We start from the raw sequence: 17,121 nt of genomic DNA on the forward strand, positions 1-17,121 counted from the left end.
GTGACTTGTACATGTGTGACTTACTCCCACCTCTGCCAACCGGCCGCTCTGTGATGCTTTACACCAGAGGAAACCAAAGAGACGAGAGAGGAGAAGATCTAACGTTGGTGAGTCCAGCTTTCTCTGCTGCGTTGGATTCGAATCCACTTCTAGTTAATATGTCCGAATGTTCAAATTGTTGGTTGAGTATGCTTACATTACCCTTCTTCTTCTTCATTACAGCTTCATCAAATGTACAGTACTCAAAAACTGAATTAAAACAATTGGAACATGCTGTGGCTGCAAACTCCCAGCCAGAAGAGAGTTGTTGTTTTTTTTTTTTACATAAGTTACTGTGTTGTACTGCAGCAGAGGAATGTAGGAGACTTTAATGAGACTGTTTTACTTTACAAAGACCTCAGAGAGCAGGAGGTGTGACTGGAGCCTGCAAGGAGAGCCGAGTCAAACCTCAGTGGGCGGAGCCAAAGTGTCCCAAGTTACATTAGACTGAAGCTCAGTGAAAAAGACAAGAGGAAAGAGAGGAGGAAGCTAATATTATGAAGCCTAGCGCTCTGCTACTAACTGAAAAAATACAATCTATCCATACAAAGTTATCTAGGTTAGCTAGTTAGCTAGCTGACCTTCAAGTTCAAACTAGCTATACTAGCCTATAGCTAGCTAGGTAAGCTAGTTAGCTAGCTGCTGACCTTCAACATCATGAACACCATGGTCATAAATGAATGAAAAAGTCATAAAAAATGTTTATGTTTTAGTTTTGTTTTTTCACTGAAGTTTGTCAATTAGCTAACTTGCGATCTGAAAAACTGTGGTTCTTTGGCTCCGCCCACTGAGGTTTAACTCAACCAATCAGATTGTTTCTGCCTCCAGAGCAGCTCTGCCTCCAAGAAATATTTGCATATTTGCAACTACAACTGCAAAATCTGAAAGAGTGTGTGTGACTGTGTACATGTGTGTTGGAGGCTGCATGGAAAACCCTGCTGACTGGAGAGGCAGAATACTACACACACACACACACAAACACACACACACACACACACACACACACACACACACACAGTTCTTTTCCTCGTTCTCTCTCTGACACTCTCACTCTCTGTCTTCCTCTTGCTCTCTCGCTCACACATTCTCTCTCTCTTCCTCCACATTAAAAGCCCCTCTGGGAACCGGTTGCTGAGCAAATCACGAACAAACAAAGATAAAACAATAACTGATTTTATGTGATCAGCATGGAGAAGAGAGTTCACAACTCAGAGGGGAGACAGAGGAGTGTGTGTGTGTGTGTGTGTGTGTGTGTGTGTGTGTGTGTGTATGTATGTATGTATGTGTTCTGAAACCAAAAAGTGAAGCTAATATTTCTCAGTGTTAATGGGAGTGATGCAGGCTGTAAAACCAGTGACTTTAATCTTGTTTTGAGTCTTACAATCTTATTTGTCTTAAAACATGTTTAAAAGGCTTCAAATGTGCTGAGGCAGTTTTACTTTTATTTAATGCAGTTTCACTTGTTCAAGACTTTTCCTAAGTCAAGTGGTGTGGAGTGATCTGCCTTATTCTGCCTTGTTTCAAGATAAAACATTTTTGAAATAGGTTAAACTGACTTGTATCACCAAGTCAACTTTGCTCAAGTCCCAAGTCAGTCTCAAGTCTTGAGGCACAAGTCTCAAGTCAAGTCTCAAGTCTAAATGTAGAACAGCAAGTCAAGTCAGAACAAATCAAGAGTCCAGTATCAATTTAATATCTTAAAGAAAACTAAATATCTAGGACTTTTCAAGGTAAGAGCATCATGAGTTTGATTTCTATAATCAGTTTCAACAATAAATTCAATCATTCCATACAAATTCAGAAACAGAATTTAAATTCAGTCGTCTGCTGGAACAAATCTCATCACTTTCAATCCAAGTCATTTACACAAACACAAGATCTCAAGTCAAGACTTTAGAAACCTTTTCAAGTCAGAGTACAAGTCAAAGTCAAGTCCCAAGTCACCAGAACCCAAGTCAAGTCAAGGCTCAAGTCTTGTCTTCATGCATCAAGTCAAGTCCCAAGCAATTCAAATTGTGGCTCGAGTCTGACTTGAGTCCAAGTCATGTGACTCTTGTTTTGTATTGCTTCCAGAGTAGGAAAGAGTACTGAAATGCGACTGAAGCTCGCTTTTACTGAAGTGTGGAGTAAGAAAGTCATTCAAGTAACGCATTAGCTCACTAAATACTCAACTATTTAGTTACTTTTGAGCGATAATTGCTAAGATTTTGGGCACACGAGAGGGATTTCTCATTCTGGCGTGGCCCCTGGTGGATCATTATTAGACCGAGGTTTGGAAATGGTTGCTTTTTCACTCAGATGAACAGCGCTGTAGTATCAGTTACGGCAGATTCATTCCAGATGAACTGCTTCACTGTAAATGCCAGATGTTGTAGCACTCAAAAAATAAAACTTGCGCAAGAAAAAGTAGATGTGAGAACTACAGTAACAACTCAGGAAAATTGCGTCACTCGATAAATCTGCTCAGTACCTGGAATACTAACTAGTCGCTCCTCAGGAACACTAGCCGCTGTGGCTATACGTTGACCTCTGACCCTGAGAAGTGGAGCAAAGTATCCATTTACATGTGCTCACCACTGCCGAAACTATGAAGGGAATTAAAAGGAAGAAAGGAAGCTGGAAGGAGAGCAAAAAAAAAAGCCAAAAAAAAGGCTCTATGGTGATTTGTTGTAAGAGCCAGGAATCTCCCCATGGACCTGATCTGGATCTGGGCTCAGAGCCATGAATGGAGCTTTCTTCTCTCCAGTGTAGAGAGAGAGAGAGAGAGAGAGAGAGAGAGAGAGAGGGAGAGCGAGAGAGAGAGAGAGAGGAGTGGGGGGGGGGGGGGGGGGGGTCTCCATGTTTCTATGCGTATCTCTGGGGCGGTGTTACTGAAAAAGTGATCAGTTCAAATAATCCAAACCAACACTAGAAAACAATGTGCGATCAGCTCTTATCGGCTCCACTAAGCCTGGACACTGAACTCACTCTGCAAACGGCAACATACAAACATGATTGATTGATGCGATTGATCGATTGGCCGATCGTTCAGGGCATCAGGTTGTGAAACAGGAGACGGCAGACAGGGCCGCCGGTGGAAAACACCAGGAAGAAGCTGAAGTTACCAAACCGAACCCTTTTCCCACGGCGCGCAGCAGTGAAAACAAAGTCAGTTTGATTATTAAACCTCAGCTATGAATTTTCACACAACCTCAGCTCAGTTTTCATTGAAACTCCCACAGTTCTTCTTCATATGAGGAATCTGATTGGTCGTTCGACTGTTAGTTTAGAGTTGGTCTGCTGACAAAGTTCTTCCAGTGAGTCATCCCGAGCCTTTCGACATGTGAAGTAAATGTGTGATGAGTGTTTTGTTGTTGTCAAGTTGATAACTTCACTGTTTTCCCACAAGGCGTGTTCATTCAGGTCAGTCAGTGGCGCTCTCTCACTTCATATAGAGTGATGCTCGCTTGACCGGCGTTAGGTAACTGTGTAATATGTGACAAAAATATTATTTTTTGCCGGCGAATATTTTAGTAACACCTAGACTGAGCTAGCAGAGCTGCTTCTTGTGTAACAGGTTTGGAATATATTCTGTTTTCCTAATTCTAACAAAACAACGCTCTCTCACTCCATGTTGAGTGAACCTCGCTCGACCAGTGGCTAATCTATGGTAATGAAAGACAGCTAACCAGCGCAGCAATGCAGTAGAGTGGATCTGTTCTTCTTGATAATACACTGGTGAACGTGGTTATTCTTCCAGATGCAACCAGAATCAAACACACGATGTTGACGACTGCAATTTCTAAACAGCAACAATACAGCAGTGATGTTTTTCCTGCCTTAAGCCTCGCACCCCACTTCCCTAATACATTTTTGGACATTGTGTCTAGTTCTGAAAAAGACATAACAGATAAAAGCTGGGTCCATGAGTATACCAATTCATCTTGCAATGGCAATACAAAGAAAAAACCCAAACTGATCACAATATGACTTTGTTTCTGAACACGGCACCCGGCTCACCTCGGAGGTCCCGGTTGAAGTCGTGCAGCCTGCGAACCTCCAGCTCCAGCTTGTTCCTCATGGTTTTCTCCAGAGCCTCCCTCTTGGACGAGGACTTGGCGAGGTTTTCGTAGGCCTCCGACACCAGCTGGATCTCCGTCTCCAACTGCCGACGGAGACGAGGAGGACGGATGAAGGGCAACGGAGAGAAAAGGGGAAGAAGGCAGGGCAGAGGGAAGGAAATATATCAAACCTTTAGCCAAATATCTTAGGAATTACACGGTAGCGCATAGCAATGTAAGTATTTGCAATTTGGAACTTGGCTAAAGTCTGAGTTCAGGCTCATGATAGTAACTGCTAACATCACTGTAGCTGTGAAGCTGCAGCTAGCTAGCTAGCTACTGTAGCTTGTTCCCTTTGCCAGGAGATGGAACATTCCAATTAGCTAAAAGCCTGCTGGGTAGTGTAGTTTAGTAACTAATTTTGTCAGTTCATGTAAATAATACTAATACTAATAATATGAAGTGTTGATGCTTCCTACAACATATTTCAAAATTTCTTCTATTATCCTCATCTGAAGAAGACTTTACCTTGTGCAGCTTGGTGACTTTCTCGCGGCAGACTTCCATCTCCTGCCTCAGCATCTTGTTCTCCTCCGTTAGCATGTCCACCATCTGGTGGGCGCGCGCCATCATGGCAAACGGCTCCCCCTGCAGGTGGGAGTGGGAGTGCGGGTGGGGGAAGTGGCCCGCCTGGACCGGCGGCTGGGGCTGGGGGGGCGGAGGGCCTTGGCACTGCTGCTGCTGCTGCTGCTGCTGCTGAAACTGATGGTGCTGCTGCTGCTGCTGGTGGTGGTGCATCCGCGGGGTGGAGCCGTAGGGGTCGTAAGGGAAACCGTGACCCCTCTGCGGCAGGGGGTGGAGGGGCCCAGGGCCGTAGGGGTCCCCCACCTGGTGGGAGCCGGGGCCCTGCGGACTGCGGGGTCCCATGCCGGGATAGGGCTCTCCCAGGCTTTGAGGGTGCTGGTGAGGGAAGGAGGGGTGGGAGGAGTGGGAGGCGCTCAGCAGGCTGCTGAGGGTGGAGGACTGGGCGCGGGACAGGGAGCCCACCGAGGTGACGGAGGAGGTGGGGCTGTGGTGGTGCATGGGCCTCTGGGAGTGAACCGAGCCCTCCTTACTGGACCTGGGGAGAGACGAGCACCAGGGTTACAGACCGTACGAGAACTTTACAGCGTGATAGAACAACATGCTGAGCCCGACCGTGTCTCTGTGGTTAAAAGGTGATGTGGTGATGTGCGTCAATGTGAAACTGTCTCTCTTCAATCTTCAAAATGGGGAAGTGCCAGATTGTGGAGTAGTGAGCTGCCTGATGTAGCCTCACCATGCGTTCACACTGCCGTCAACTTGAAATCCATTCGTCTTAGACAAACAAAGAAAAGTTGGCTGATGGCGATCATGGACGCCTTGTCTCCTTGTTCATTAAGGTAGATGGTCATGTGGCTGCTAGCAGTGCGAACACTAGCAGGTCATGAACTGGATATCGGTTGGATCGTGATGAATTCCCACTGTGTTTCACCTGCTGTATGACATGTTTTTGGGTACGGTGGAAAAACACCAGCTGTGAACTGGTTCTGAAAGGAGCAAACATTCCTGCCTTTGCCCTCGAAGGAACGTCATCGGAGGCGAGTCCCGACTCGTCCCGCGCTGATGATTAAAATGCTGAGTAGCTCTGAGGTAAACGGACCGGGGTGAAACAGGCCCGACAGGATCCGTCCCCGCCATCCCAACAACAGAGTCAGCGGCGTGGGAAGCACCTGCCCCCCCCCCCCCCCCCCACTCCCACTGTGTGTGCACATGTATTTGTTTTGACCATTTCATTTTACAGACCAAATAGTGACAAGTATTCAGTGTTTCCCCCAGAGTTTTCTTCTCATCAGGGTGGAAAAGCCTCTGAAACAGCATTTAGAGCATCACGGGACACTAAAACTCTCCACTGAAACCCAGACTGATGAAATTGTTTTAGTGTCAGCAGCTCTTTACGGCAGAGTGACCCACCACACCTATTCCATGGTAGGAGAAACTCTAGGATACATGAAGGCTTTCATTTTCTAATTCATTTACAAAAAACATCATTGAATTATTAAATTAATGAATAAATAATGAGCAAAGAAAATTAAATTGCATGTTTTACAGACTTTTTATGTAGCTGTAGGTGTGTGGAAAAGCAAAGGGAGGAATGCATAACTTTCTACATTTCTCTACATTATTCTACTTTTTACATAACTGCTGATCAATAAGCTGCTGGTGGCAGACGAGCAGCTGAACTGATTGATCATTTTGGTTCAGATATTGAAGCAAACGGAGCTGCATGGTAACCGCAAGAACCCCCTGATGAATATGCGTCTTTCTGGATATGAGCGTTGCTGCCTTCAGATGACAACCTCCAGTTATGCCATTTTTTTAATTTTTCAACTTGATTTGAAAGTTTTAGTGGTGTTTTACTTTCTTTAATTATCTGTAACGAGAGACGCAAACTCAATAACCCCGATGGCTTCTTTCCTCTGACGACAAAGTAAAGATTTCTGTGTAAGCGATCAGCCGAGATTAAACAGACTGTGTATTTGTGACAGTAAGTAGGCTTCTACCTTTGTCAAAAACAGACAAATAATATTAATAAAACGCTACTTTATTGATCCCTATAGGGACATTTTCTTTTCTATTTCCCTCTGTATGGAGGTCGGAGGTCAGAGGTCAGAGGTCAGTGGTCAGCTACAGAGCTGCTTATATTAGCAGCATCTAACACAACCTTCTTAAATGTGTAGGAAAACTTAACCTTCTTTTTTCTCAAATGATCTGTTTTAATGTTGCAATGTTTTCTCTTTTAACTGTATCTTGCATGTAGTTTGATCTTTTCATGCTTGTTTCTCTCCAAGTTGTTGTTAATTGTTTTTTGTGGTTATGTTTCCTTAATTATGTATTTTTTGGCTGATGTTTTCCACATAAATGAATATTAACGTCACAAACGCTATGAACTGTGGGTAATTCCCTCAAGCAAAGTCTGCAGAATTGCGGACTTCGCTGAAAGTCTGCATAAAGGGCTCATAAATAATCCGCCTGATTTCACCGTGGGACGGCCTGAACCCTCAAGGACTTGTCGGGAACGTACGTCAAATTTCTTGAGTCACTGGGTTTGGGCCAGAGTCTTGCTCAAGGACACTTCAGCAGGCTGGATGCTTGCTGACCTTTGACCCCGGGCCCTCCATCATCGCTGTGAATATTCCAGATGACATGGGAATGTTTTTTTAACTTCTCTGATGTCTTGGCACTGTCGTTGCTCCCTTGTGTTGCTTATTGTTTAGTTGCTTGTAACGGTGGCGGTGCGCCAAAATAAAATGATTTCACTGTTTCTCTTTGGATCTTTGTGACGTACGAGTAACCATCCCAACAGGCTTGTGACTCAATTAGCAATGTAATGTAATAACATACAAAGGAAGCCTCACAGACAGACAGTGCCTCTGTGTGTGTGTGTTTGTGTAATTGTGTAAGTGCTTGCTTGCGTAAGAACTTCCCCTCTGTGTCTCCAACCAGTCCCTCTACAACATTTGAATTATTGAGTTTTCTTATGATATTAGTTTTATTTTTTGTTTCCGCAGTTATTTGTGTGGGGTCGGCATTTTCCCTGCTGCTGACAACTTCTGATAAAAAAAACTACATTTTCTCGCCCAGGACGCACTGGAAAGAATCGGCCGGTCATAGGCTCCCATGAATCAATAGTTACATTCATATGTGGAAATAAACAAAACAGGGCGAAATGTTAAAAAAGGGGGCTCCAACTTTTCATGGGTATTATTTACCTCCTCTTCCAAGGGCAGTTTTTCCCTGAGCCCGCATTCATTTCTGACCCTGGCATACAGGTATGTGCGTGCACCTGTATGTGTGTGTACACATGTATTATATGCGTGTGTTAATGTAGGTGTGTGTCTGCATGTATGTGTGTGTTCCTCACCTGAAGGAGCCGTACTCGGGCGGGGGCTGGTACCGGACATGCGGCATCTCCCTGGAGTGTTCCCTGCCCCGCTGCTCCTGGTAGAAATGTCCTCCGGGCTCCTGCTGCTTGGCGGGCGAGCCCATGCCTTTGAAGGGGTAGTCCGGAGGCGGGCCGCGGTGCTGGGGCTTGTAGTAGTCGCCCGGCGGGCCCGGGGGGGGCAGCTGGGGGGAGAGCGGGGCGCTGGTGATGGGAGCGTGGGCCTTGACGCCGCTGGTGGCGAGGGAGAGCTGCATGAGCCTCTCGCTGAGCGAGCGGACGTGGCCCTGCTTCAGGTCCTTCAGCCCGTCGTCCTGGTGCACCTTCCCCGCGCCGCTCACCCGCTGCACCGTGGGCCGGCCCTCCGTGCGCACCTTGGCGTTGGTCACCCCGGTGACGTAGAAGGCGGCGCCCACCGAGGCGGGCAGAGGCTGCTGGGGCGGGGCGCTCTGCGGCTGAGGCTGAGGAGGAGGAGCGTGGCCGCGGAAGTACTGCGACTGGACTTTGGCCTCCTCGTACGTGGGCAGGTCCTCGGGGTTCGGGCCCTGGCACTGCCCGCTCCCGCTGCTGCCTCCTCCTCCTCCGATCAGCAGCCCTCCCCCTCCTCCACTGCCCCCCCCTCCTCCGCCCCGGGAGGCCAGCTTCTCCATGCCGCTGTCCGTCTGCAGCTCCTGGCCCTGCGGCTCCTGCCGGGCGATGTGGGGCGTCATGGAGTGATCGTCGGAGGGGCCTCCCTGTCCCGGGCCCTGCCCTGGGTACCCTCCCCCACCTCCTCCACCTCCACCTCCTCCTCCCCCTTGTTGCTGCTGCTGGAGCAGGTAATTCCGGCTCATCTGCTCCTGCAGGAGGCGCTGCAGGACGGTGCTGCCTCCTCCTCCTCCTCCTCCTACACTGTTGCTGCTGTTGGACGTCTCCTCGGCTGCGGCCCTCATCTGTGCCTCACGTTGACTGCGCACCTCATGGAAGGACGAGCTTCGCCCGCGGTCTATATTCCCTGGGAGGAGGATGAGGAGGTGGAGAGGAGGGTGGAGCGCCAAACAGGAAGGGAGAGGAGTTGATATAGAAAGAGAGACAGGTTGGAGGAGAAGCAAGGAGTGTAGGGAAAGGAGAGAAGAGAGGGATAGAGAATACAGTCAAGGGCGAACAAGGATGAGAGAAACAGAGAGTGAGAGAGAAAACAGTTGCAGAGACACAAAGGGAAGGAGAGAAGAAGAGATGAGGGTTGGAGAGGAAGTGGAGAAATGAGAGAAAGGAAGAAAAAGCATTAAGGTCAGAGATGGACAGTCCACCACCAACCAGCCCCCCCCCTACCCACCCACCCACCACACTCTATAGCAAGCCACTGGTGCATGATGGGACGGTAACATGAGACTGACAAACAAAGATGGAGGGAAGAACATCAACAGTACATCAACAGTCTGACCCACCAGCTATCTTCTGAGAAACCTGAAGAGCCAAACCACCCACCGGCAAAACCATAAACAGCTTCAAACCCAAATCAGAAAATAAAAAAATTAAATATATATATATATATATATCTGGGCTAACAGATTAAACCAAAGACGCAACACTCTGACAGCTGGGTGGGACGATGTGCGATGCGGATTTGATGAGGCCAAACACGGATCTCGAAGGGACGAAGTGACACTTTGAATTTTAGTTTCGTTTTCTTCACTCGGCACTTGTAACATCGCAAGAGGGAACCTGGCTGCAGACAACATGGCCGACCTCAGTCCTCGGTCAGACGCCTCCACCGTTGACCTCAACAGCGGAAGTGGTTTTTCTTCGTGTTTTCATGTTTTCCTCATGAAGGCCGGCATCCAGTGCAAACGCGTAATCCGCATTTGGTTACGTTGAAATTTACAGAGAAGCACGTGGATTTTACAGAAAGCAGGTAATACACAAGGTTTATTAAGAATCTTTTAAAAAGTCTGTTGGCTTTTCTAAGGTTTCATTCAATGTTTTCAATCAAACTTGTATATATCGAACAGTCCAGCGAGAGTATACTTTAAGCATTTAACGTTAGCCAACTTATTTCAGTCTTGTTGTTGCAGGTTCTGTAAGCACTTTTAAAATATTTGTATTGATTAATATGATGTTAGGCTAGAACCACTTCCACTGTTGCAGTAACGTGATTTCATGTCAACGGTGGAGGCGACTGATGGAGGTCCGCCATGTTGTCTGCAGCCAGGTATCCTCCTTCTAACACTGCGGGGAAAATACCTCTATAAGAAAACAAAAAAACAGCTTAGCATTGTTAGCACTACTCATTGAAACCAGTTGGGACGACTAAGCACTAGCTAAGTAGCTAGGTGCTGCTACTGCTACTAGATAAGAACGGTGATGACGCAGAAAAAAGGCCACGCCTACAAGATGTGGTACAAGTGCAAAATCCTATTCAATGTTTATGAGCAAAACAATAAATCGTCATTTTCTGTGGTTGCTTTTTCAACAGCAGGATCATTAAAATGTTTTTTTTCTTGAAAATGCTAACATGAGACGTTTGCTAGCTTGTTAGCATTTTGTGACTTCCAGATTATTCAATTATTATGATCCTGCTGTTGTTTGACAGCTGTGAAAAGGTTATGGTCGATGAACAACACCAAATACATTTCACATTATTAGAACACAGAAAATTTATATTTGTTGTTTTGCTCATAGAAATTGAATAGGGTTTCGCACTTTGTAGGCGTGGCCCATTTGAAACGTCATGCCATTCTTATATATGGGTTTGAATGAGAGACAATGCTAACAATGCTAATGTGCTGTTTTTTGGCGGCTGGAGGGCAATAGTAGAATGGTATGACAACAGCCTGTTGAGGAAAAAGAGCAGGCGAAAGTTCAAAAGATAACGGGATCATGGGAAAGCTTTGAGCTCGAGCCCGAAGTGTCTCATCAACTGCTATCTAACATCTACATTCATCTTTACGCAAAATCTAAGCCGTGAAGACAATTACTGCAAAGGCCCGGTCTGAAAAACAGGCAAGCTGGTGAGTGGACTTCCTATCTTTGATCCGATATGTACGGAAACCCATTGAGGACATATTATATTCATACATTTTATTTCCACCGTTTTCCAGTGATAACAGTTCAGTTTCTTTGTTTTCTTGAGATAGAGTTATTTATGTCATTATCTCGAGAACACATTTTTTAATCTCGAGATAATGAGAAAATTATGTAATTATCTCTGGATAACAAAAAAGGTTTTCTCAAGATAATGAGATAATTTTCTGCTTGGAACTAACATCCTGAAAGAGCTAACTAACATAAAAGGAACTAGCATCCTAAAGTGACTCATTATCTTGGGAAAACAAAAGATATTTTTTACTCTGTGCCCGTTACTTTATCTCGAGACAATGAGAAAGTTTTGTTATCTCAGGAAAACAAAATGTGCTATCTCGAGATAATGACATAAATAACTTTTCGTTATCACAGGAAAACGGCATCAATTACATGTATGAATTTATGTCCTCAATGGGCTTCCGTAGATATGAGTGAGTTTTTACAGTCAAAGTCTTATCTTATTCCTTTTTATTGTAATAACTTATGTTTTTATTTTTTTTGTTTTTATTTATGTAATACCTTCTTATCTTATATGTTCCTATCTTATAGGTTTTTGTCATGTATAATCTTTGCCTATTTTTTGCTTTTTATTTTGAAGCACATTGAGTCTACGCCTGTCGTATGAAATGTGCTATATAAATAAACTTGACTTGACTTGAAAGTATTGTCCCCAGTTTCTTTACTTGCAGTTTGTTGTTTTCAGACCAGGGAAACATGACTGTATGATGCCGTGTCAGCAGCAAAATAACTTGACTTTCAGTCGGGCCAAATGGACGGTCAACCCTAACTGAGCGATTACATGCTTTTAAAGCCCCGAGTCAGAGCGTTGAGGACCACCCAGAATTACAGCGTCTTTTTACCCCGCTTTACCCCCCTCCTTAGGGACAAAAGGGCAATACAACAGATTTTTTTACTGGGAACATGCAATGTATTAGATTGTAATCCACCGTGAACACATCAATTAATCATAGTAGGGCTATGGCAAAAAAAAAAAAGAGAGAGAATTGTTAAAATTTTTAGAAAGCAAAACCCATTGATTTGGATTTTCTCCCAAGCATTTTGATTGGAAATGTTCATCTTACTCAGTCATGAGCGCACAGCGGTGAAGACAGAAGCAAATGTGTTTTCAGTTAAACATCCGACGTCGTCAAAGCTGAAACCACCCGGGATGTGATGTGTTTTCTGAGAACGAGCTTAGCGAACACTGCAGGTCCAAATCAAAGAGGCTCATTTCCTCCTGAGTCAAACCTCTCTTCAACTACAGCCAATAAAAAAAAAAAAACCCACAAGCAACCCATTCAGCAAGAGGTTTAAAGACTCTCCTTTTGAAACGCCAAACTTTCATGTTTTAGAAAAAAAAAGTCCATCTTTCCAAGTCATTTTGTCTTGTACTGAATCTTAAAATTGTGAAAAAAGTGAAAATAATTGTACTAGTTTCAATATAATTGAACCTGTTCCAAGCTTGTTTTAGGAACTAGGGACAATATAATATGTTAACCACTTTAAAAAAAAAAAAAAAAAAAAAAAAAAAAGACATTTAATTCAAGAATATTCTTTAAAAAACTTGATTTGCACTGGAAACAAGTGAAATTATCTCACCTCACTGTCAGATCTTTTCACACATTTTCGTACTCAAAGCTGCATTAAATAACTCATCATGATGGACTTTTTTTTTTTTTTGCAGTGTGGGTTTGCACTTCTTTCCAAGCTGTGTGGTTTCTTTTGACGACGTCGAATGCCACAAACTCTACCGCTTTAGACCTTTTTCTACAGAGTAAAGGAAGAGGAGGTTATTACATCTAGCGCTTTCTGTTATTCTTCTCATTCTCAAGGAGGAAGATGCTTTTTTCCGAAACATCTGTTGGTAAATAAAATCATATGAGACAAGAGGAGAAAAGTTAGCTTTGGCGGGCTGTCAGCAATGGTAAGCTGAAGAGATAGAGAGAGAGAAAGAAAAGAAAAAAACATTTATATATGAATGTCACAACAGTGTAAGGGCTGGGTATTGGATATTTGTCAGTACCGATACTGGTTTTGAATCAATACTTTGTTTGATTACTTTTTCTACAGATGCACCAAAGCAAATTCCATTATTTCATCCAGGAACTTCTTTTCTGCATCATGTTTCTACAAGCCATCTGCTTTCTAAACAGAATCAGATGGGACTTTCTACAAGGGTTAGTGTGAAAACAGTTTAAACATTAACAACATTATATTGATTCATAAAAAAGTCAAATTGATGTAAACATTTATTTTTCTTAGTACCATCGCTAATTCATATGATGCCCTAAACTTTCCCTTGTTAAGCCATTTTCACATTAATCCTTTTAGAAAGTCCCAGTCAGATTTCCACAGAACAAAAATCCCCCAAAACAAAAAGAAAACTAAACTTCTCTTTTCAGGAATTCAACATTTGAAGCTTTTCGATACCTTCTGATGCCTTTAAAGCTACAATATGCAACTTTTCATCTTAAAGCAGGAAGTGTGTTGTTAGTCCCGCCCTCCTCAAAAACTTGTCACTCATCTTGATGAGCTGTCAACCTGCCTGTCTGCAAGCAAGGTATCTCAAGGTATGGAAAGTTAGCAATGGAATCGGCTGAAATTTGGGGAACGAATCACTCTTTAGCCCGGGGATCAGTTGATTAGATTTTAGTGGTGATCCCGATCGGGGATTTCCGCCAATCCATGTTTTACATTTTTTAGCCATTACTTTCATGCTGCGTTCATGCGCTGGTGGGAATGTCTGACATCCAGATCTTCCAAGTCGGCTGCTATACAGCGTTGCATTCACATGCTAGTTTATCTGAAAATCAAACAAATCAAAAACAGAAGGGCAACTGTAAACATAAACCGAGGTTACAGAGGCTGCAGCTTTGTGAGCTGGAGAATTATTCAGTCTATAGACACTCTACAGTCTATGGTCACTCTATAGACTGACTTCTGGTTGCTGTTGCCGACTTCCCTGTGCTGTGGCTGCTAGCCTCACTTTGATAGCCGCCCACAGTGAATGGGATACACCCCAAAATATCACAGACATGATGGAAAAATCAATTTCAGGCCAACAGGGGGATTTAGGCATGAACACACAGGGTCACAGACGGACACAGACTGATTATCTGTAATATAGCCTATACTATTTAGTTGTTATTTTAATGTAACAAAAAAGTTGGATATTGCAGCTTTAAAATGCGAAGCCATTTACAAAAAAATAAATAGGGTATCGTTGGGTATGGTTTTTCCTCTACCCAGCCTGGATTGTAAACATATACTCTCCCCAACATACTTCAACTGCCATTTCCTGCAGTTCGTCCCCAAAATCTTCTCTCTCTGACTCGCCCTCTGCACAGCCAGCTAGCAGCAGGACAAACAAGAGGATGGAGGAGAACAAAACAAAACAAGGAAAAAACAACAGAGAGAGAGAGAGAGAAAGAGAGAGAGAGAGAGAGAGAGAGAGAGAGCCGAGAGTGAGACGGGGAGAAAGGGAGGATGAGATGGCATGACAGATGGTATTGTTTAGATGAGGGGGCAGTGACTTATGGTTTGTTTAAATGGACGCTGAGCTAGGTCCTGCACACACACACACACACACACACACACACAGTCTAGCTTACACACACGCACATGAAGGCTAACATATACATGAACATGTCCACGTATGCACACACACACACACACACACACACACACAGAATGCAAAGGAAACAGAGGCGCTATCTGAGAGAGACAGTCCAAATCCTGCCCCCCCCCACCCCCCCCACCCCCAGGACGGGCGTTGTTCTGAGGGAAAACAAACTCTGGCTCGTTCTCACACTAACCTCCACTGTCACTGCCACGCTTTGACTCAAATCTTAAAGGCATTCTTTGACACTTAGAAATTTAGTTGGATGTTTTTTGAGATACGTCATAATGGAGTAAAAAGTTTAAATCTACATTCGTCCTCTAGTGCTAAAGAGCAATTGTACTTTGAGTGTTGCAGTTGACCGAGAACCAATGACATTTCTGCCTTCAGCCTTCATCAGTATCTTGCGGCTAGCTGTGACTTTTCAATGAGGAATGGGCTACTGACACTCCTACTGAACGCCATCTTTACTCAAACTGAAAAGACAATTGTTGAAAGTTTCTCTGATCGGCATCTGCTGAGGAAAATATCCAGCTAAAGAATTAAAAAATGTCAAAGAATCCCTTTAAATCAAAGAAATTCATGCAGACGTAGAATACAGGAATACACCGAGTCTTTGGGACATTGGCCTGTTGGTCAACTTAGTGCTGAGGACAAAAAAAATCATCCATGTGTTCCTGGTAGATCGTCCACTCTGCTGCTCCATGCTAACACTTTAGCATACACTATGTTGAGTGATACTAGCATGATCTCAAAAGTGGGAAAATGAGAACTTGTAGCAGCTCTATAAGCTAAATGTTAAGTAATCTTAAATGATAAGAAGACTGGTCTTTTAGTAATAAACAGTTGTTGGTGATTTTTATTATATGGCCATCATATGGTGATTTTTATTATATGATTTTTTATTAAAAACACCAACTCAATATAGCTGATGTAGCTGGGTTTATTTGTGGAACTATTTCAGGTGAAATAGCCCAGCAACTTCACTTCCTATGCAAACAGTGAAAGTAGTGCCTGATTGTTCAAAACAGTATGTTATTTTTATGTCATAATTTGTGTAGATTTTACCCCAATCTACACAAAACTGCCAGAATTAGCCTACGATTTAGCTTTAGAGCTGCTACAAGTTCTTGTTTTCTCACTTTTGAGATGCTAGTCGCCTACTGTCACTCAACACAGTGGATGCTAAAGTGTTAGCATGGAGCAGCAGGACGATCTACCGGGGACACATGGATGATTTCGGTGTCCATGTTCTCATCACTTAACAGGTAAACTATCGGGCCAATTTCCCCAAAATGTGGTGTGTTCCTTTAGTGATGGAATATACAGTGTTGATATACTGTATATCAAATCCCATTTTACTCTGCAACACCCCCTCTCCTCCCTCTTTTCTTTATCCACCCATCTCCTTTCTCCCCTCTCTCTATCTCCCTCTCGTCTCACCTTCCTCCCTCTCTACCTCCTTACCCCCTTCTCTCCTCATCCCCTCTCTCCTTCCTCCCTCCCTTCTATCTCCTCCTCACCTCCGTCTGACTACCCCTCCTCTCCTCCTCCCCTCTCACCTCCTTCCTTCCTTACATTTCCTCCTCTCCCCTCTCTATACCACTCGTCCTCCCCTACCTTCACTCCCATTTCGATGCCTCTCTCTCTCACACCTCTCCCTCCCCTCTCTCTCCTCCCTACCTGCCCTCCTCCCCTCTGCCTCTACCTACATTCCCTGTCTCCTGCTCCTCCTCTTTTGCTCTTTCTTCACTCCTCCTTTCCCCTCTCTTATTCCTCCCCTCCCCCCAGGTCTACCTACCTGTATGGCTGCTCTCACCGCACTCTCCCGGTGGGCTCAGTGGCGAGGGCGGCTCATGGCGAAATGCTGCGGGCCCGTTGGGTTGCCCGGGGGCGGGTTGCTCAGGGTGAGGTTGAGGTTGAGGTTGCGGGGCGAGGTGGTCCGGCGTCGGGTGGCGGTAGCCCGGCGGCGGGGAGTTCAAGTCCCGGTTCTGGCCCTCCTGCAGGCTCACCAGCTCCTCGAGACGCTCCAAGACGTAGAGGCGCTGGTCAACGTTGCGAAGGCCCAGCCACTCTGCAACCACAAGAAGCCAGGAGAAGGTTTAAAGGGGAAGTCAGACAGGGGTTTCACTTCCCCCATAGCACAAAATTGCGGGAATATATCTGCGGGAGTTGGTGAACAGTAGTGGCATGGCAAAGTTGTGTCACAAATCTCCTAGCAACCACCGCTGGCACCATCATGGAGGTCAGGTGGAAAACTGGCTGTGATCAAATAATGGCTAAACATATAAAAATCAGACAAGAAACAGAGAGCAGCTGAGTCAGCTTGTTGTGGTGTGGCTGTAGATCCATTCAGTAACGTTCTCAGTAAAAGTGAATAGTGTGATAAGGTGGATTTG

At 44.7% G+C, this 17,121-nt stretch overlaps 1 protein-coding gene across 1 annotated transcript; it reads right to left on the reverse strand.

Moving 5' to 3' along the window:
- Positions 1 to 4,038: 4,038 nt before the first annotated feature.
- On the reverse strand, positions 4,039 to 16,793 carry LOC139653620 (angiomotin-like; the record flags this gene model as incomplete). The annotated part of the gene is made up of 6 exons (XM_071530516.1): positions 16,524 to 16,793; positions 14,387 to 14,454; positions 12,901 to 12,961; positions 8,023 to 9,034; positions 4,608 to 5,199; positions 4,039 to 4,183 (listed from the first exon to the last, which is right to left on the reverse strand). Coding segments are annotated over exons 2-6 (1,822 nt in total), but the record flags the coding sequence as incomplete, so codon positions are not given.
- Positions 16,794 to 17,121: the final 328 nt, after the last annotated feature.

The sequence above is a fragment of the Centroberyx affinis genome, unplaced genomic scaffold (genome assembly GCF_046629955.1).
Source record: "Centroberyx affinis isolate AG114_WGS23_722 - 3 ecotype Tasmania unplaced genomic scaffold, CSIRO-AGI_Caff_v1 ptg000132l_1, whole genome shotgun sequence".
In the NCBI taxonomy this organism is placed as follows: Eukaryota; Metazoa; Chordata; class Actinopteri; order Beryciformes; family Berycidae; genus Centroberyx; species Centroberyx affinis.